The sequence below is a fragment of the Pelobates fuscus genome, chromosome 6 (assembly GCF_036172605.1).
Source record: "Pelobates fuscus isolate aPelFus1 chromosome 6, aPelFus1.pri, whole genome shotgun sequence".
NCBI lineage: Eukaryota > Metazoa > Chordata > Amphibia > Anura > Pelobatidae > Pelobates > Pelobates fuscus.
In genome coordinates this window covers 211258409-211280417 of record NC_086322.1, presented here as the reverse complement: position 1 = coordinate 211280417, position 22009 = coordinate 211258409, and the positions used below count along the sequence as shown (strand labels likewise).

Here is a 22009-nt window from a genome sequence, read left to right as displayed (position 1 = left end):
ATGTGCCAGTGGCCACTGAAATAATCTACTTCTGGGGCTTATCTACTTATCTACTAAACAGAGATATGGGTACTTGAGAACTGACTTAAACAGTCAGGATACAATGACCATTTCAAAAAAATGTTACCATCACTTTAAAAATGAAACTACTAAATTTAGAACACAATATAGCACGCAGTACATAAGTAGATTTATTACACCTCTAGGTGGGCAATCTTGGTGAATGGTAAACACAATCCATAATAAAAGCCCCACATGCCCATACATAGCCAAGTGTTCCTACTTCGTACATCATTGAGCTGTCCGGGAATGTTCCACTGTGGCTTTATGAGGATTGCCAAATACCAGCTGTGGGAGCACAGCTGATAGCAGTATCAAGGCAAAATATATATAAAGTATGTGCTAAACTGAGCCCTCTGAAGTCTTCATATAAAACCAGACCATCTCATTTAAATGCCCTGGTGACAGCTGTTTCAGTCACCCATGCTATTTGTTTTTATGCACACACTAACATGGTCTATGGATTAGAATGTGCTGTCATTTGACAAATTGCCCAGACTCCAGGTGTGCTATCCAGCCTTAGATGTGAAAGATTGGGCTCTTTGAAGTCCTTTAAACTAGTTTCCAAGCATAATCGGGATCATTTGCTTTTGGAGCCTACCATTGAAATAAACTAATTCTAAAGTCCCCTCAAAAATGTAACAAAACACAGCCATTAAAACCAAAACCTGTCTGTTCAGTGTTGCGTGCATACGTCCACGTTTTCCAATCTTTATTTTTTTTTACCAACTTTAGTCTTATTTATCAATACAGCCTGTACCTCTCTTTTGGAATAATAATACACAAAGCAGTGACTGTGATACCTAACTTCCTAACGTATAGAGATAACTATAATTATGTTATTATTAGTATTATTATTAATTATCTATGAAGCAGCTTGGTACATTTTTCTATCTTCAGCTCCATAGGGGTGCTGAGAGTGTATGGATACACCACGTTTATCCAAAAGACCTATGAACTACATTGTGAATGAGGATAAATCAAAACCTAAATTTGAAATATTTAAACTAAAATAGGCAAGTTGGAAAAAGAGCGGGTATTACAATCTTGTTTTGAATTTACCGCAATTTAATGTTAAGTAAAAAAAAAAAAAAAAAACTCCAAACCCTGTGAATCTTGTGTGTATTAAGAATATACATTAGTTAATGACAGTATTCTAGTTACATTCCCACCGTAGCATTGAAAAACAGTCTGCGTTAAAAACTGATGCTACTGGCATGGCAGTCAGTCTAAAGAGACACCTACAGGAATTTATCCACTAAATTCAGAAATGTAACAGAGGTAAATACAAAAGATAAAATGTAGGGTAAACTTACTACTTTGCTTTAATGTTGCCATTTAGAGTTTAAGTCACTACAATTCAGAGTTTAGTAAATAAGTCTTACAATGTTTATATTTTTCCTACTTTAACGCAATGTGAGAATTGGCAGTGTCATTACTGACCTGGGTTGTGATATCAACTGCTGCATTTTCAATATACATTTAAAAGAAAACTGGACATCACAGAAAAAAAAAAGTTAATTTATATGCAATTTTCAAAGTTTTATTAAAAGTTATAATTTACAGAGAAGTTGCGCTTTTCCTTTAATGCGGTCTGTTCATACTTCCAGCATTATCAGCTATGAGGAATAGTCAGTGTCTAAAAATATATTTCATAATTGTTCTGACTGTGTTTTAATTATTTTTTTTATTTTTTTTTAAATCAATTTCAGTTTCATTTTAACAACATTAAAAAAATAAAATAAACACAAATCAAAGAAAAAGAATTAACAGAGATAAATGTTCACTAAGATACAAAATGGCCAATTTTCTGTAAAACCTGGCGTTTGACAAATTCTAGATTAATTGATATTTTAAATATTTATCCACACTGCAGCTATGTCCTGTGATTGTAATGTAAGAAGATTAAAGGTCATGAATAAAAATGTAAGTAGAATTATTGATGAGAATATACTAAGTGACCTTTCATCCTTCTCTATAGAACAAATACATGTAAAAACAGTTAAACGAGAGGTAGTGGGTCCCTGATGCATAGATGTTGTTTTTTGAGTCACTTCCATGTAAGAGACAATAATAATATGCTTGCTAACATTTAAAGGAAAAAAAACCTTAATTTTTTAAATAAAAACCAATAAAAAAAATACACAAACAAGAAAACACAACAATCCACAAATGTTATACTCAAGGCTCAAAAGTTTGCTATTGGCGAGTGGAAATTCAGCCCCTGGTGAGAGTGCTTGAAGTGGGGAGTAACTTTTAGGCCTGGCTAGTAATCGAGGACTTTGAAATCACATATCTACTGAAAACTGTTGGTGCCACTATTACATAATTATTAACCAAAAATTGCTAGAATAATTGTTGCACTCAGCCCATCTGTATTCCTGGCCATTAGCGGACCTCATGCTTAGGTTCCATACTTGAGCAGTAAACAAAAAATAAAATAAAAATAGCAGCACTCATGATATCCCATTTCACGTTTCCATGACGTTTCCAATAAACAGCGCTTTGCATGGAACTCCCTGGTGAAAATCAATGGGATATCAAATGCGTGTAGCTATTCTTACTTAAAATTGTGCTGCGTCTATATTCATACAATGGCCAATGTGTGGAAGTCTTCTACTGCTCTGCTGGCGAAGGCTGTTCAAGACTGGCCTCATATTACTAAACTTTGCAAAGAAAATTTTATGTAAAATGTTGGTAAAACTTGAGTTATGCACATTCAAATGACCACTTCTGTACTAGTCTGCTCCCTCTCACCCCCCTACACAAAAAAAAAATTAATTTGAAAGACAGAACTTTGAATACAATATCCAAACTGGGACTATAGCTGAGATTTTCTTTCCAGATCAGCTATTTTATCATCAGTTTTGCCATGTGCATTTAATTTACTATCCTATCTGTCTGAACACCTTATATTATGCAAGCCCTTTTTTAATTTACCACAATTCTTAACACTTCAAAATATATATTTTTGACAACTAATCAAGTTTACAAGATGTCAAATCCAACAAAAGATGTAAATAATGTATAAATGTTATAACATGATAAAATATTCAACAGAGTGCATTTTTTTAAACAAAAGATGTATGCAAGAATATTGACTGAACAAATGTATTCACTAGGTAAGATGAATAATAACAATGACTCCACTTTTTAAAAGACAAGGAACAAAAAAAATTAAAGTATAATCATACCGCAAATAAGGAGCCCTGGTGGACACAAGCACCTGTGGGAACAAAAAAGAAAATCTTAAATTAAAAAAGTTGTATACAACAAGAGATATGCAAATAGTCTATACTTTTTATTTGCTCAGATGTCACTATTACATACCTCTCAACATTTCAAAAGGACAAATAAAGGGGCTGTTGGTTGGTGCGTAGAAAGGGGCAGGCAGTTCTGAAAAATGTTAGGCAACTTAAAGGACCACTATAGGCACCCAGGCCACTTCAGCTTAATGAAGTGGTCTGGGTTCCAGGTCCATCTAGTGTTAACCATGCAGCTGTAAAAATAGCAGTTTCAGAGAAACTGCTATGTTTACATATGGGTTAATCCAGCCTCTAGTGGCTGTCTCACTGACAGCCGCTAGAGGCGCTTCCGCACTTATCACTGTGATTTTCACAGTGAGAAGACGCCTTCGTCCATAGGAAAGCATGGAGAATGCTTTCCTATGGCCTGGTTGAACGCGTGCGCGGCTCTTGCCGTGCATGCGCATTCAGCCAGGGACGTCAGAAGAGGGAGGAGAGTCCCAGCGCCGAGGGAGCCTGACGCTTGAAAAAAGGTAAAGGATTAACCCCTTTCTCCCCCTTCAGCGCAGCAGGAGTGGGCACCATCAGGGCACTATAGTGCCAGGAAAATGAGTATGTTTTCCTGGTACTATAGTGGTCCTTTAATAACAATTTATGCAACTAAAATGTGATAGCTAAAAAATACATATTACTGTCAAGTTATTTTATACACTTAAACAGTAACACCAACAATATGGAACTCCTAGAAAAGAGGAACAATAGGATACAAAAGAGGGACGGTGGGATTTGTCACAAAATAGGGACTGCCCCTCCTACAAAAGGACACTTGGGAGGAATGCTATTAATAAAGCTTGAGACTGAAATCAAGCTTAATTAAAGTGGTCACTTGCATGAGTGTTTGTGTGCTCTACAGAAGGTTAACAACTTGTGTGTTCTAGTCTGAGAACTAGTCCTGAAGCAAGTCGTAGCATATCTACGCTATCACATATATATCTAGCATTTTTATGACACACCTGTGTTCATCATTTTGAGAGCTCCTGTCAAATTAAATGCTTCACGCGATCAGAATGTGACACTCGTACAACCAGAGTTTTATTATTTTTTTTATAGCAGTGCCCTTTGATGTGGCATGTGTAATTTGGCAATCTTCTAATATCTATATTATTTTCAAGTACTGCTTAGTGTAAACATTGCTGTATACTTCAGGAAACATCTAAAATAACTCATTTCATTTTATTGCCAGAGGCAGAGAGAGGCACATTCAGGGTCATTGGGTTTATATTCAAGAATTAATTTGTCCCTAAATTGTATTTTTCTTGCAATACTGCCAACTCCTTACACAGCTGAAAAATACTACTTAAATTCGTATTTACTACATCAACGTCAATATGTACCTGAAGAAAAAAAAAATTGTGCATAAGTTATTAAAATGGATATTTTATTAAATATTAAAAGGTTACAGGGCAAACGGTTTTAAGAAGTTTGACAAAAGAATTGAAGCACTTCTTGCACCCAAACCCAGCTCCTTGCTTGCTACTTGGACAATGCAGAAATTAACTTCAGTATTATTGATCCATAGCCATACAATCACCAGCACTCATTTGCAGCTCTAAGTCTGCCCTCGGTAGCTGTCTGACAGACCGCTCCTGGGGGGGCTTTGGGAATCCAAACGGACTTTTGGTCCGTTATCTGATGCTGGACGTTCTCACAGACCTCCAGAGTCAGATTTTCCCCATAGGAAAGCATTGAATAATGCTTTCCTGCGAGGAAGTCTAATGGGCGCGCATTAGGTCTCCCCCGCTGGCTGGCGTCCGCGGGGGAGGAGCATGGCGGAGGGACATTGGCGCTGGATTCAGGGGGGGGGGGGCGCCAGCTAGGGGAGGACCTAATAACCCTAGAGTGCCAGGAAAACGGGTTTGTTTTCCTGGCACTCTAGCATCCCTTTAAGAGATATATCTACCAACCAGACCAGTAGAATTCTGACAGCACAGGCCGCATACTGGAGTGTGCCACTTTATACTCTTACTCTCTGCATGTGAAGGAAGTAGAGCGAGGACAATGCAGCCTGCTATGCAAGCATCTTCTCTGGACCTCAGGGAAACCACCCTCCTGCTACAAAAACTAAGCAACCAGGCCTTTTTGTCTGTGCGCCTTGCTGTGTGATTGTGTCTATGCATTGTGTGTATGTGTCTGGCAGTGTGCTATTAGGTATCTAACAGCATGTCTTTGTGTCTGGTCATATGTTAATGTGTCAATCAATGTGTGTATTTGTCTAGCAGTGTGTTTATGTGTCAGGCTGTGTGTATGTATCAGGCAGTGTGTATGTGTATATAGCATAAAGTGTAGGTTTCTGGCAGAATGTGTGTGTGTGTGTGCGGAGTGCGGAGTGTTTGTGTGTATTTAGATGGCAATGTATGACTTTGTATCAGTTTGTGTCTATAGTGTGTGACTGTGTTTTGTAGTGTCTTTTTGTAAATTTAGCAGTGTGCATCAATATCTGTGTTTGTCCAGCATTGTGTATTGTTGTGTATGTGTCTCGTATGGCATTGCATATATGTGTGTGTGCACCAGGCAGTGTGTGTCCTGCATTGAGTATCCTTGTATTTGTTTCTGGCAGTGTGTGTCTGTGAGTGTTTTTGTGTGTATGTGAAAGTGAGAATCCATGTGTGTGCATGTCTATTAGTGTGTCTGTAAAATATATATCTTTGGAGTTTATCTGTAAGGTCCCCAAGAGTTCTGATGGCAGCATTCATGTCACAAAGACCAATTATCTCACGTTATATAATGAAACTAGTTTTGAAGAGATAAGTGACACAAAATGTTTTTGTCCTACAAAGCCTTGGTGTACAATATTCCAGGAATACATTAAAATGATTGCCAAGGATCCACATACTATCCCCAGAAGTCACATCCGAAGATAAAAAAATAATAACGTCTATTAATATTTTAGATCAGCTTGACTAGCAAGCCTGAATTATAATATTTTCAATAAGCACAGTATATTTAAAAGGCATTCCAGGATGGCACTGACCTCTCTTTTAATGCTTTCTGGAGAAGATGTATTGAAAAACAAAAAGAAATATGAATATAGTTTGCTTACAACAAAACTGCAAACTCAATAGCCACATTCTTAATGCCACGGTACATCCTCTCAAACAGAAAGCTATGAGAGATTATTTACTTATCACTTGGTATGACAACCATGCTGCAGCAACAATTTGCAAATCCCAGGGATGTTCTGAGAAATTCTAAAGGGGCACTAAAGTCATCAGAACTACTGCAAATTAATATAGTGGTTTTGGTGTGTAAAGCATGTCCTTGCTGGCCTTTTAATGTAAAACATTTACATTGGTGCCTAGTAACACCTCTAGTGGCAGTCAATCAGACAGCCACAAGAGGTGCTTCCTAGTCCAGTGCTGTACATTCCCCATAGAGATACATTGAGTCAATGCATCTCTATAAGGAGACTCTGATAGGCGCAGTGCGGCATTTTGCTCTACTGGTGCAATAGCCTCCCAATGATTTCCCACGGGAAAGCATTGGATTGGCTGTGATCATCAAGATTGATGATCTCAGCCATTGAGAAGGAGGCAGGTGGGGCCAGCAGTGGTGAGATCAGCATAGCGTGGGAGAAATTTGAATACATTTTCAGTGCGATCGGAGCGGGGCCGGTAACCTTAACAGCCATACCAGCACTATAGTGTCAGGAAAACAAACATGTATTTCTAACACTATGGTGTTCCTTTCCGTTACTTACTATTAACAATGTATGCAACTAAAATATTATTTAAAACAACAATGTGTCTAATTTACACAGACTGATTTCTAAACACATTTATTGTAGTTTAAAGACATCTTACCAAACCTCCCAACTTCGGCAGACCAGGAATCGGTAAAGGGGGCAGGCAAGTGATGAGATTGTGCCTGGAAAGGGGCAGTTCCACTCATATCACTGGCAGGTGACTATGAATTTTGCAAGGCCAGCCCAATCAAGGAATACGTGGGTGGCCTTAAGTGGGTGGCCTGGCTGAGGGACAGCCTCCCTGCGTAGGGCAGAACATGCCTAGAAGCAGCCTAAGTTGCCTGAACATGTTCCAAGAGCCCTCTGAATCCTGAAATCTGCCAGGCAGATTGTACTGCTGCACAGAATTGAGAAAGTGGTACAAGTCCCTAAAAAGAGGGACTCTACCCAGGGCCAGATTAAGAGCCCATTGGAAACAATCATACCACCCAAGCATCATGTATCTGATGGAGGTGGTGCTGGAGAAACTAACAGGATGCAGCTATAAGGAAACACATAGCCCATGCTAATCTCTCACTTTCAGCTCTCAACCAAATCCACACCTCCTAAGCAGGACCACCATCAGGGCATCACAACCATGAGGGTTGTCATGGGCCTGGCAGTCCTGGGGGCGGGAGGGTAGACTGCTCAGGGAGACCCGGGCCCCACATTACCTATGTGCAGATATATAGCGATTACCGCTATATATTTGTGCACCTTTGGTCCCTCAGCTACCTGTACACTGCAAGGGACCAGCACACTCTGTCTCCACTTCCCAGCTGCTCTGCTCTTCTCAAAGTCTCACGAGCAGCGGCAACCATCAGAGCGTTGCCATAGATTACCATAGCAGTGCCATGGCTCGCAAGAGTTAGACAGAGAAGAGCAGCTGGGAAGTGGAGACGGAGTGTGCTGGGCCCCCTGCCATGTACAGGTAGCCGGGAGCTCGCACCACGCCACAAGACCCCTTCCTGGCCACAGGTAAGAAGCAGGGAGGAGGGAGTACAATAAAATGTATTACAATATGTAACGGATCGCCTGGCACCCCGACTTGGTACCTCCGTTAATGGATGCTCCTAGTGCTTCCTGAGGACTCCAAGCACTCTGGCAGACACCACAATCACCGAATCCGAGAAACCTTTTAAATTCTCCCAAGCATATGAATGCTGTAGACCATTGAATAGGAACCATACGAATAGGCTTGTACTCCTAGCAGTCAACTGGAACAGCATGCAATAAATCCTTCCCCCCCAATAATGAGACGACACATCACTTTGAGGGTAAAACAGGAACTCTGGACTGGCTCATCCAGCCTGGCTTTTATTTCCAACTCACACATACAGGCCACACCCAGGGGGAGGCATAAAAGAACCAATGACATAGATGTTACCTCCCACACATCCCCTCCCCTTAGTGTGACACATAATCCCATTATGCATACAGTGTAACATATACTTTTACACAACTTTCATAACTTTAAAACCATACATCGCATCCACATAAAATTACATATCCACAATCAATCCATTCAGGGGAACAACATATTAAAAAATGGCATGAATCCGACCAGGGGTTCAAAAGTTACTAAAAGTATCTTTTGTTCCTTTCTAGCTGGCAGAAAAACATCCCCACAATGCACCCTGGTTTCCTCCCTTCTGCCCTGGAGTTAATTGGAGAAGTAATCCAATTACCCAGGACTAAAGGCAGACTCCATTAACCACATGGTTGCAAAACAACATAAAACACTTTAAAATACATAAAGTCACATTTACACATAACACACAGACATTTCACCTATCCCCAGATAGCTGGGATCTGCACGCACAAAACTACCGAATAGCGCGCAGATCCTACTCACACAGTACAATTGCCATGGAGCTAAAGTCTTTCCCATAGTCTTTCATTATATGAATAGGCTCCATGGTATGGCTATCTGGGGTATCACATTCCCATAAAGTCTGGTCCATAGTCCAAAGGCAAGAGGCGGGCAATCAGCCCCCTCCAAGGACACGTGGCGAGGTCGGTTTCGCCACACAATAATTGTAGAAAAAAAATATACTGTATGCTCTTTCCCCCCCACAGTATGCATCCCACTACATTTACACACACTATACACTATACTACAACATTTATACACACTACATTCTTACACAAACACACACTCTGCATTCACTACACACACACACACACTACATCCTTACACAAACACACACTCTGCAGTCACTATACACCCTACAACCACTACACAAACACACACTCTGCAGTCACTACACACACTACATACACTATACAAACACACTATGCATTCACTACACACACTACATCCTTACACAAACACAAGGACTACATACATTACATAAACGTACAATATGCATCCACTTTACACACTGCATCCATGACACATACCTCATCCACTTTACACATTCTACATACAATATACACATTCACTACACACACACACACACACACACACTTCATCCTTGTAGACTCGGGGGCAGGTCCTAGGGGCAGATTTGAGGGTGGGCCCCATGGGCCCAGAACTTGAGCAGTGTCCGACAGTGGCGTAGCGTGGGTTGTCAGCACCCGGGGCAAGGCAAGTCATTTGCGCCCCCTAACCTGTGGATTTTAGCATAGTGTGTGGAGAGAGTGCCGTTTGTGCGTGGAGAGAGTGCTGTTTGTGCGTGGAGGGGTGCTGTGTGCGTGGGGGGGTGCTGTGTGCGTGAAGGGGTTCTGTGTGCGTGGAGGGGTTTTGTGTGTGTGGAGGGGTGCTGTTTATTTGTGGAGGGGTTCTGTGTGCAAGGAGGGGTTCTGTTTATGTGTGGAGGGGTTCTGTTTCTGTGTGGAGGGGTTCTGTGTGCGTGAAGGGGTTCTGTGTGTGGGGGGGTTCTATGTGCATGAAGGGGTTGTGTGCGTGGAGGAATTCTGTGTGCGTGGGGGGGTTCTGTGTATGTGTGGAGGGGTTCTGTTTATGTGTGGAGGGGTTCTGTTTCTGTGTGGAGGGGTTCTGTTTCTGTGTGGAGGGGTTCTGTGTGCGTGAAGGGGTTCTGTGTGGGGGGGGTTCTATGTGTGTGAAGGGGTTGTGTGCGTGGAGGAATTCTGTGTGCGTGGGGGGGTTCTGTGTGCGGGGGGGGTTCTGTGTGTGGGGGGGGGTTCTGTGTGTGTGTGGGGGGTTCTGTGTGTGTGGGGGGGTTCTGTGTGTGTGGGGGGGAGGTGCTGTTGGTGAGGGGGAGGAGTGTAGTGTGTGTATGGGGGGGGGGGGGGTTAAAGCATTGATATATTTATATTAAAAAAAAAAAACTTTTGTATTACTCCCCTCCCCCTTACCTTTGGTCAGGGCCCAGGGGAGAGGGGGAACGGCTTCAATTCAATCCCTGGTGGTCCAGTGGTGGCGCGTGCTGTTCAGCCTGCAGCTCCTCTGGCTGCAGGCTGACTTCGCTCTCCTCCCGCGAGAACAGCAGGCAGGGTCGGAGCGTTGCCATGGTAACGCACGGCAACGCTCCAACCTGCCTGCTCGCGGGAGGAGCATTCTCGTCTTGCTCACCGTCACTGCTTCCTGTTACACCGGGTAGGGGAACAGAAGCTCCCCTACCCGGTCTGCCTGCTCGGCCACGCTACATTCTGTGACCGGCAGGAGGGGAGCGCTTCCCCTCCTGCCGGTCACCCTGTAATTGCTGCCGGGGCTGGTGCACACTAGGCGGCCGCGCACCGGCCCCCTAGTGTGCCGGCCCACCGGGAAATTTCCCGGTGGGCCAGTCCGCGCCCCCCCAGATGTTGCGCCCGGTGCGGCCGGCCCCCCCTGCACCCCCCACACTACGCCTCTGGTGTCCGATGGCATCCCTGCTCCCCAGCATTGGCATTCTGTGAAGCAGGATGTTGGTGGAAAGGGTAAAAGGAGGTGAGCCATTGACGCAAATCAGGTCACTGGCACTGCCCAAAGGTCTGGAAAACGAGAGAAGGTCTGCCCAAAGAAATGGAAGGCCACATTGGCATAAAGGCATGAGAAGGCATGACAGGTTGCCTGCCAATTACACAGGGTGACAACTAAGGGTGGACTAGACAGACAGCACTGTTTCAGCACCATGAGCTAGTCACAAACTTGCCTAATAATGCCCTCACACTAGGCTTTTGGGGACAGTCCTTGGTGACCCCAGCACTCACTTGTCCACTCCTCTCCTTTCCATTCTTACTAGCAGGCAGAAAAGCTCCTGGTATGCAGTCTAGGACAGAAAATCTAGATGTAGTGAGTGTAGAATTAAGGGGATATGCCACTGAGAGATCAAAGCAGCAAGAGCATTTACACAGTGTGTTTCTCTACATCCCTCATTAGTCCCAATAATTAATTCCCTCTACACAAAGCAAGAGCATGTAAATAATATATATTTAATATATATAATAATAGATACAATTTGTTTTACATCTACATCATTGGACTAATACGGCTACAATCTCTACATGAACACTACTGAAGACATATTATATATACACACACACTATGTTTCACATGGTCTTGCTTTTTGTATAAATATATGTTTATTTATTTTGTTTAAAAAAATAAAATAAAAAAACACTCAATTGGCCTATCCCATATGTCTGGAGCTTCAGTTTTACTAGTCCCTATGTTAATCCAACCCTGACTGTCCTGGCAAAATTGGGACTATTGGCACCTATGCTTAAATGCATGTAGCTTCCTGACCTCCAACTAATAGCTAACTCCAGTCAGTCTTGGGGCTACTGGTTACATGTATTTCTCCTTGAAGACATTAGATGCAAACAACATAGCAATTTGTGCTGATAATGAGATTGGGTTGTCAAGCGGGTCTTATTGCATTTCCATATAATAACAGGGCCCTATGAAGTATTTCCTGTGCTGAGAATTGCTTTCCAAACCATAGATAAGCATGTTCTAAAGTTATCAGTATATTCCATCTACTAAGAAGTAAGCATACAAAGACAAACAAAGCCATGGTTATAGTTTCAGATGAATGACCCGAAACAGCAACCAGCGGTAAAGTTCAGGCGTTGCTGAACATGCTCATTTTCATCCTTGATTTAAAATGCGGTTTCTGGCAACAACAAAAATTGGGAGTGGAATAGAGTAGAGGCTGTTTTTTTGGGGGGAGTGGGGGAGGAGGGGAAATAGGCAGCCTGGTTTGCCATGATGGTCAAGAGGTCTGCCCAATCATGAGGACTTTAACACCTGCTCAATGAAGAGGTGGAAATAAAACAATGATTAAGGTTTAGGTGATAGCCAGTAAATGAATGGGGTAACACCAGATGGTGCTGTACAGGGCCATTCTGAGCGCAAAACCCAGAAATTGTTTACACTACTGTATTTAACAATGTCTGGATTTTGCAGACAACGCTCTGAATGAAGCTGAATCTGGTCTATATTTTAGTTAAACTTAACGCTTCAGGATGGCTGATATTACAAATGCAAACTATTTGCACTAAAAGCCAGCAGGCAAAAAGTTAAAAATCTTAAGGTGCGCAAGGGTTAACAATATGGAGGCTCTCCAGCACTTGCTAGCCAGTCGCCACATTATATATTAGAAATCTATTATATAACTTGTAAAAAGTTCTATCACTTCCCATTTTGTAATATATAATAATCTAATCCAGATATGTAATAATCTAATTTTGGCAACTCTGATTTAATATTGCAAACATGCCTGATTCTACTTAGCCATTAGGTCAGGCAATGTTGTAGTATTTTGCAAGCCAGCATAGTCCCTACTTTTGCTGCTGTTTTGGCTGCCTGAATTGTCCACATATTTTTTTCAGAACCAAATGTGTCTGCCCTGCCCAAGTCTAGAATCTACTAACGTGTACAATGTTTAAACCACTGTAAAGATAGTAAAACTTTAAATAAATGCCAGATTTCATAATATTCACAATTAATATTGTTAACTAGGTGTATAAGCTATGCGAATCCAAATAAGAGTGACACGTGTAAGCTACCTTTTAAAAGGAACACTTCACTGCCAAAATGCAAATTATGTAGAAATCACTATTTAGTAGATATACCCCATTAAAAAAAAATAAAAAAAACATGCATGCATTTTTCCATTGGGTGTATATCTAAAAACAGCTTGCATTTCTCTTGTCTGCTGCCTTTGCAAGTCCTCCCCTTCTAGCCTTACCCAGACTTTCTGTGGCTTTCCAATCACAAACTTCCCAATGCAGCTCAATGAGAAGTCTTTGCAAGGCAGATTCTATGAGCCATTGCTGCCTCCTGAATTTATCTTCAATGAGCTAAGCTAAAGTAACATAACTGGTTGACTGATTAATAGCTAGGGGTATAACAGGGTTAATTTATAAAAGTACCAGTTTCTATTGAATGGTGCACATTTTATAAAGTGAAATAAAGAGGCCACACTCTTCCCACATAAAGCACAGGGGTATGGAGCGTTCCCTTAAACAAATTGTTTTCCTGGCACTGCAGGTCCCCTCTCCCTCCCACCCCCCATCCCTTGTTGCTGAAGGGGTGAAAAACGCTTTCCTATTGAGATTTTTGCGATGCTGGAGGTCCTCACATAGTGTGAGGACGTCCAGCGATGCTATAGCACAGAAAACCTGTGCTATAGACCAGGAAGCGCCCTCTAGTGGCTGTCTAGTAGTTTATGAAAACTGCAATATTTGCAGTTGCAGGGTTAAGGGTAGTGGGAGTTGCCACCCAGACCACTCCAATGGGCAGAAGTGGTCTGGGTGCCTGGAGTGTCCCTTTAACTCATACATTCTCAGGGTGTGAACTTTTATTTCAACTAACAATTTCAAATTAATAAAATACCAGCAGGCAACAAAAATTAATGGACATGCATATCAGTTTTATAAACAAACAATCATATGGCGTCAGTGTGCAAGGCAAATAATGCTTTATCAAAAACAGGCTGTAGATAAAGGATGCAGTGTATAATAGATTAACAAATATATCGACATCTAGCAACAAAACAAATATTACCATAGGGAAATTATTGCCCTAAAATAAGTGTGCTTATACAATGGAGGCTTGTCCATAGAGACACTCGGGGCAGCTCCCCACCATCAGTTTTTATGTGGGAAAAAATGCATTTGCAGTAGTGTAGAAATACAAAGATTTATGGGGGGAAAATGCTGTCTCTCTAATTCTGTAATAGTTTTCAGTTCTGCAGGGTCCCTCTCGCTTCATTGGTAGCTGTTTGGAGAACCTTGCTTAAGAACATCTAGGCATGTCAAGAAAACGGATCCCGTTTGAAATCTGCCCTGTTTCAGCAGGTTTTGCACATGCCTGTAACTTAAGACGGAATTAACAACATTTCCATTGAGTTGCCATTTGGATAGCAGAGCTAATTTCCCATTCGCAGAGGCATGCTATTGGCCTCTTTATTAAGGGGCCATCATTGGCTGATAGTACCAGGGGGTGGGTAGTTACAGTGCCCACAGGAGAGAGAAGCAAGAATTAATCTTGAAAGTAACACAGAGAGAGCACAGGAGCTGCTCTGGGCCCCTGCAAAATGGAAGTGTATAATATTATATTTTTCTCTCCCCCAATAGCCCTAGTGACTGCATTAGGGCTGACTAGGCAAGGGAATTTACTCAAATATACAGGGAGTGCAGAATTATTAGGCAAATGAGTATTTTGACCACATCATCCTCTTTATGCATGTTGTCTTACTCCAAGCTGTATAGGCTCGAAAGCCTACTACCAATTAAGCATATTAGGTGATGTGCATCTCTGTAATGAGAAGGGGTGTGGTCTAATGACATCAACACCCTATATCAGGTGTGCATAATTATTAGGCAACTTCCTTTCCTTTGGCAAAATGGGTCAAAAGAAGGACTTGACAGGCTCAGAAAAGTCAAAAATAGTGAGATATCTTGCAGAGGGATGCAGCACTCTTAAAATTGCAAAGCTTCTGAAGCGTGATCATCGAACAATCAAGCGTTTCATTCAAAATAGTCAACAGGGTCGCAAGAAGCGTGTGGAGAAACCAAGGCGCAAAATAACTGCCCATGAACTGAGAAAAGTCAAGCGTGCAGCTGCCAAGATGCCACTTGCCACCAGTTTGCCCATATTTCAGAGCTGCAACATCACTGGAGTGCCCAAAAGCACAAGGTGTGCAATACTCAGAGACATGGCCAAGGTAAGAAAGGCTGAAAGACGACCACCACTGAACAAGACACACAAGCTGAAACGTCAAGACTGGGCCAAGAAATATCTCGACTGATTTTTCTAAGGTTTTATGGACTGATGAAATGAGAGTGAGTCTTGATGGGCCAGATGGATGGATTGGTAAAGGGCAGAGAGCTCCAGTCCGACTCGGACGCCAGCAAAGTGGAGGTGGAGTACTGGTATCATCAAAGATGAGCTTGTGGGGCCTTTTCGGGTTGAGGATGGAGTCAAGCTCAACTCCCAGTCCTACTGCCAGTTTCTGGAAGACACCTTCTTCAAGCAGTGGTACAGGAAGAAGTCTGCATCCTTCAAGAAAAACATGATTTTCATGCAGGACAATGCTCCATCACACGCGTCCAAGTACTCCACAGCGTGGCTGGCAAGAAAGGGTATAAAAGAAGAAAATCTAATGACATGGCCTCCTTGTTCACCTGATCTGAACCCCATTGAGAACCTGTGGTCCATCATCAAATGTGAGATTTACAAGGAGGGAAAACAGTACACCTCTCTGAACAGTGTCTGGGAGGCTGTGGTTGCTGCTGCACGCAATGTTGATGGTGAACAGATCAAAACACTGACAGAATCCATGGATGGCAGGCTTTTGAGTGTCCTTGCAAAGAAAGGTGGCTATATTGGTCACTGATTTGTTTTTGTTATGTTTTTGAATGTCAGAAATGTATATTTGTGAATGTTGAGATGTTATATTGGTTTCACTGGTAAAAATAAATAATTGAAATGGGTATATATTTGTTTTTTGTTAAGTTGCCTAATAATTATGCACAGTAATAGTCACCTGCACACACAGATATCCCCCTAAAATAGCTATAACTAAAAACAAACTAAAAACTACTTCCAAAAATATTCAGCTTTGATATTAATGAGTTTTTTGGGTTGATTGAGAACATGGTTGTTGTTCAATAATAAAATTAATCCTCAAAAATACAACTTGCCTAATAATTCTGCACTCCCTGTATAGTTAATATATATAAAGCCAAGGATGCCCAGGAGTGACAAGGAAAGAGGGACATATCTGACAAAAAGCACTTTGCTGCATGTCACTAATAGGTTTAATAACTCCTACTGCACATATCCACCATCTTCTTTGATGAGACCTGTGACACATATGCTGTAGCTAGTTCAAATGTTGTGAGGCTTTAAACTGCAGGAATGGAGCTGAGACTCTGAGGACTGATCAGATTCCAATCTGTTTAATTTGTAATGAAGGTTGATTCTGCTAACCATGTCAGCTACTTCTTGGCTCCATATGCAGATTAATTATATTGCCAGCAGCAAAGTTAAGAATTAACCTATCAGTATCCGGCTAACCCATTAACCTTGTGTTTATTGTGTCCTAAGAGCTAATAGTTATTCATGAGTAGCTGACTTGTAGCCCATGGATCAGCGCAGCTAAGAGGAATAGGCCTTGACAGAGCCAGGAGGTAGGCATAGCAGCCACAGGACGTTAGTGACAGCTAGCATGCTGGGTAGGGCAGAGCCATAAGGGGAGTATTTACACCACCCATGAAGTGGCCATTTTAACTGAACCTAAGCTTACCTGTCAGTTGTGAAAACTGCCTGCCTTGGAGGGAGAATACAGCAGCGTGGAGAACAGAACAGAGCATAGAAGAACAGAACAGAGCAGTATTGAGGCAGCATGGAGGTACAGGGGAGGATGGAGTGAGCTGCTGCTGCATGCTCACTCCCATCAGCCTCAGACAGAACTCCAAGCAAGCCACCACCCTGGACACAAAGGTTGTGGCAGAAATCGTGGCTGGTGGCTGCAGGAGCAGCTGGGGGGCCCCGAGCACGTCTGCTCCTCCCCCCTCACGCAGCGACGGAACGGAGGCCGGCAAGGAGAGCGAGGCCGCCCCAGCGGCAGGCCGGGAGTGACATCGGCAGTTCGGCAGCGCAAAAGCCTGTCAGGAGGCGGCAAGGGGACAGCTGCAAAGCATTAGTGGAGAAAATTTTCCGGAAGGTAACAAGGGGTACCGTCCAGGACATTCTGGTAATCCGCGAGGGCGGGAAGGATATCGGCATGGTCCTGGAAAAGGAATTGATCAGGTGGAGGCAGAGGGAGGTGGACCGCCTATGGGAGCTGGCCACAGGTGTGGTGGTGGTGCGGTCCGAGATGGTTCCTCAGTTACATTGGAGACATACTAGGTACCCGGCTGCGGTGGCTCGGTGTCGAGGATGAATTAATAAAAAATGTATGGCGGTATTTATCAGATGTGGGGGCAGTGTAACAGTGAGACACAACGAATTGAGAGGCAAGCTCCCTGGGTACTCCAGGGGGGATGAGGTACGTTTTCGGATGTAAGGTGTGTTCTGTTTAAATTGGGCCTTCAGGAAGGCATACAACAGGCCTTATTCCGGTGTGGTGGGGGTCGCTCAGGAGCTTTAGGTGTCAAGTCCTGAGCTGTGGCGGGGAATGGCCTGGTTAAATCGGAGGGTAGATGGCGGAGAAAGTGGGCATCCTGAGGTTTAGTGTTGATTGGGCAGTGTTGCACGTGGTTGGTAGGTTCGAGCCCGTCGGTGGCTCCAAACCTGGGGGTGTGGTGGTGTCTTGGTACACCCTACACTGGAACTGGTGGGTAGCTGTGTCTTGGTACACCCCTACAATGGATATGGTGGGTAGAGATGTCTTGGTACACCCCTACAATCGATATGGTGGGTAGCGGTGTCTCGGTACACCCCTACAATTTAACCTGGTGGAAATGTGGTCATATTGGGCGGCCAGTTTCTGTATTAACATGTTATTTAGATTGTTATCTATTGTTATTATTGTGGGGTCATTGCTAGGGGTATGTTATGTATATGGGGGATGTTAACTTTAATAAGATGTGTTGGCAATGACCCCATTTGTTATTCCTTAATTATTTTATTAATAATTTAATAAAGCTGTGGACTAATTATTTCCAACAGTATAACCTGTGTCCATGTTTTAATGGGGGTTTGGGTAAGGAAAGCGCATATGACGGCAAATCCGACTGTGCATCTGTCATGTGTGGAGTCTATTGGTATCTTGATGCTTTATTTGCATGTACACTGTGTGCTGAGAGCTAATGGAGTAGCTGACATGTTTCATAACAGAAACAATGTGTCATAGAAAGCTTAAGTTATCATAGGAGCACTACTGAAGATGAGATCATGTAAAAGAGAGAGCTATGAGAGGGCTAGGAAGATAGAGCTCGAGCATAATACAGAGACATGTAATATGGAGGAATATCTGTATTCCAGCTCTGTGTAATCCATCACAGTGATCCTGACTGTGTGGGATAGTTATATCCTTATTGTGACCAGCTCTTTGTGGTATTTCTCTGGTTTTCTTTTCTCAGCTCTACCTGTTGTATGGGTATCTCTGTAGTCTATCCAGCTCCACGTATTGTATAGGTATCTTTGCATTGTGCCAAGCTCTATGCATTATATCTCTATTATTTCTTAGCTCTGTTGGTGGTATGGTTATCTCTGTATTGTACTCAACTCTATGTATTTTATAGATATCTTTATGTTGTGCCCAGCTTGTTTTATTGTATGAGCATCTCTGTATTATGCTCAGCTCTCTGTAATGTAAAATACTGGGGCGGAGTTTGGCACCCCACCATCTTAAAACTTCACCAGCTGCCACTGTGCTTATTATACAAGTTAAGAAAATAATTCAAGTTTAACCCAACCAAGATAGTGCTTTATTATTATCTATCTATTAAGAATTATGAAGGAACTTCCCTATGTCATTCATAAAGTGTTGGAATATGTAATTACTGTTTAATTCCTCTTAGAGGTGTGAGGAAAATTGGAATTGCATTAATGCATTATATACATACTGTATACTAAAAGCTGAGCAGCAATATGCACATATATACATTTATACATGCAGTTGTGAAATATGAATGTATGTTTTTAGGTCTGCCATGTAGAGTTAATAAATTCATCATACTTATTTTGTCTGGCGTTTTTGGGGGTTGGAGAGCAGGGGGTGTCTAATAATGTTGTGCCTACTGACACTTGACGCGTACATTCAGCATGTAAAATGTAATACTTATATTTGTTTGTTAGGCTAGGTGTATGTATGGGACAAGCTAGTTATGTGTATGAGAGTGGAAGGTTAATGAGGTGTGTGATAGAAAGTAGTTTATTTAAACCAATAGGACCACCAGGATTAGTTAAGCCACTCCTGGTCTCTCTAGAAACAGCAGTTCCTGGAGACTTGCTAAAACTGAAGGCCATTCTTAGTTTAATGCATTTCATATATTTTTAATGATATTCTTTTCTTAGTTATAGGTGGGTGAGGACACACACACACACACACACACACACACTTTCAACTTTCACCAACAGCCCAATCTACCTCAGCTGCTATGCTACCCATCACCTTGGGGTTTAATCGCTAAACAATGAATTGTAGCAAACTGTAAACCAAATGTCCAGGTTTGAGAACTGGCTGTTATTGATCTAAGTAAAACTATCTTCCTTATGTTGGTTTGAGTTTTGTAGAGCTACCCCAACTCGTCCTAAATTAGGAACAGATTCAATACGTTTTTGTCATGTCTCACAATGTATGGCCAGCCACCATTTTTTATGAGCAGGACACCCCATTGTCCCCAGAATAACCTACTGTTTGACAGATATCCGAGCAGGTTTGTTGACAAGAACCCATTTCAATCAGTATCATCAGATCATTTACAGCAAAATGTATTATCTTGTTAGTAAAAAGAACTGTCTCCAATTTCTGAATATATTTAGTTAATTGTAAATATGCTTTAAAATATCTTTCGTAGTCAGTCTGTTTTGACAGAAAACCGCTCAAAGACAAACGGTGAGATTTTACAATACTCCTGGGGATGACAGCTCCAGAGAACAGATTTTAATTACCCTGCAGCATAGCTCTAGAACGAATGAACAAATATTCAAGAACATTTTTATCTGATAAAAAAAAAAAAATATATATATATATATATATATATATATATATATATATAATCTAGCAATTCATTTGTAGTGGATATGGGCTTATTGCAGCTCTGCTCATACAGTGGTTAAAAAAATACATGGAAATTAAAGAAGTAGTCGAAGCACCAAAACTACTACAGCAAGCTGTACCTTTATTTTTCTGTAATATAACTAAAGCAGAAGATCCCATTCCACTTTAGCAATATCAGTTTTGTACTTATTTGGGTATTATTTATTGACTGATAGTATCAAATGACGCTCTCTTTCAAGGAACAATGTACAGATAGGGTAAAATATTGTCACTGCTAAAGTGGTGGAATGAGTATCACAGGAAACCAGAAATACGGCAGGCTACCTTTGACCAACGTTAATGATGAACCAGTCAAAAAGGATTTGACTCCTTACTTTGGGACAGCACGAAGGGACGCCTGGCTTAATGCTTAGTTGTCATTTAAGTTGTTTTCCAACTCATTTGTTTTTTTTGCAAATAGAAACTATTTATTCACTAGAGTGGGAAAGTGTAGACTTTTGGACCACTGGATGAATGTACTCCAAAGTTTTGGTGCACAGATCTGTGGGTGTTCCAGGCTAACAGGCAACCACCCATTGGGCCCCTCTTCTGAAGCTCTCTCTGCATGGTCCTAGTACATGATACACAGCACAAGTGTGTCTAATGATGCGAACGTGCTGTGCAACCTGTGACACCAAGGAACTAAACCGGGACAGTTGGACAGGACCCTGAAATCGGGACTGTCCCACCGGAATTGAGATTGTTGTGAGCCCTGCCAAATGTACATCTCCACTTGTTGTAGTGCTGCAATTTCCATGATGCTTTGCCATTTTAAAGGACCACTATAGGCACCCAGACCACTTCAGCTCAATGAAGTGGTCTGGGTGCCAGGTCCATCTAGGTTTAACCCTGCTTGCTGTAAACATAGCAGTTTCAGAGAAACTGCTGAAACTGCTATGTTTACATATGGGTTAATAAAGCCTCCAGTGGCTTCATTGACAGCCGCTAGAGGCACTTCCGCGCTTCTCACTGTGATTTTCACAGTGAGAAGACGCCAGCGTCCATAGGAAAGCAATGAGAATGCTTTCCTATGAACTGACTGAATGCGCGCACGGCTCTTGCCGCGCATTCGCATTCTGCGGAAGAGGGAGGAGAGTCCCCAGTGCCGAGGGAGCCCTGTGCTGGAGAAAGGTAAGCCTTTAACCCCTTCCTCCCCCTAGAACCAGGCGGGAGGGGGCCATGAGGGTGGGGGGGACCTATTAACACTATCGTGCCAGGAAAACAAGTTTGTTTTCCTGGCACTGTAGTGGTCTTTTAAAGTCTGGCAATGCATCATGGAAGTAATAGTCCTACAACATCTTAGGATCCACCTTTTGCTCAGCCCCGTTCTAACATAGAAAATCTGTATGTTTTAAAATGTTAGAGTGTTCTTTTAAAGGAGCATTCAAAAGTGTGTTTATTTACCAAAATCTGGCTATAAATTGTTTTATGTATTTATATTTTTCAGGCTGTCCTTGTACAGATATGCTAAGTAAATGTTGAGACTATTATGCCATTGGCATGGTAATGTGTGCCCTGTCATATCAACCAGCTGCCATGTTTGGTGATTTCATGGAAGGCAGAGGTCAGCCAGCAATAAAGTTACAGGTTGTGATGAATAGCTTGACGACTTGGACATCTTTAGGCAGATCGGTTTAAAAGATATTTGCCTTAATCATCTTCATATATTTTATGACGCTTGAAACAAATAATTGCACAACCCCGTTAAATAAAAATTACATCACTTTTCTGTTTTATTGCATCTGTCACCAACTAAATAA

The 22009-nt window shown here is 42.1% G+C and overlaps 1 protein-coding gene across 1 annotated transcript in view; it reads right to left on the bottom strand.

The window, feature by feature from the left end:
- The window catches only part of FRAS1 (Fraser extracellular matrix complex subunit 1), a 425273-nt gene that overhangs the window by 391306 nt on the left and 11958 nt on the right, over nt 1–22009 (bottom strand). Inside the window, exon 2 of the mRNA XM_063458710.1 lies at nt 3255–3286. Coding sequence (XP_063314780.1) covers nt 3255–3286 — 32 coding nt within the window. The remainder of the gene's footprint in view (nt 1–3254; nt 3287–22009) is intronic.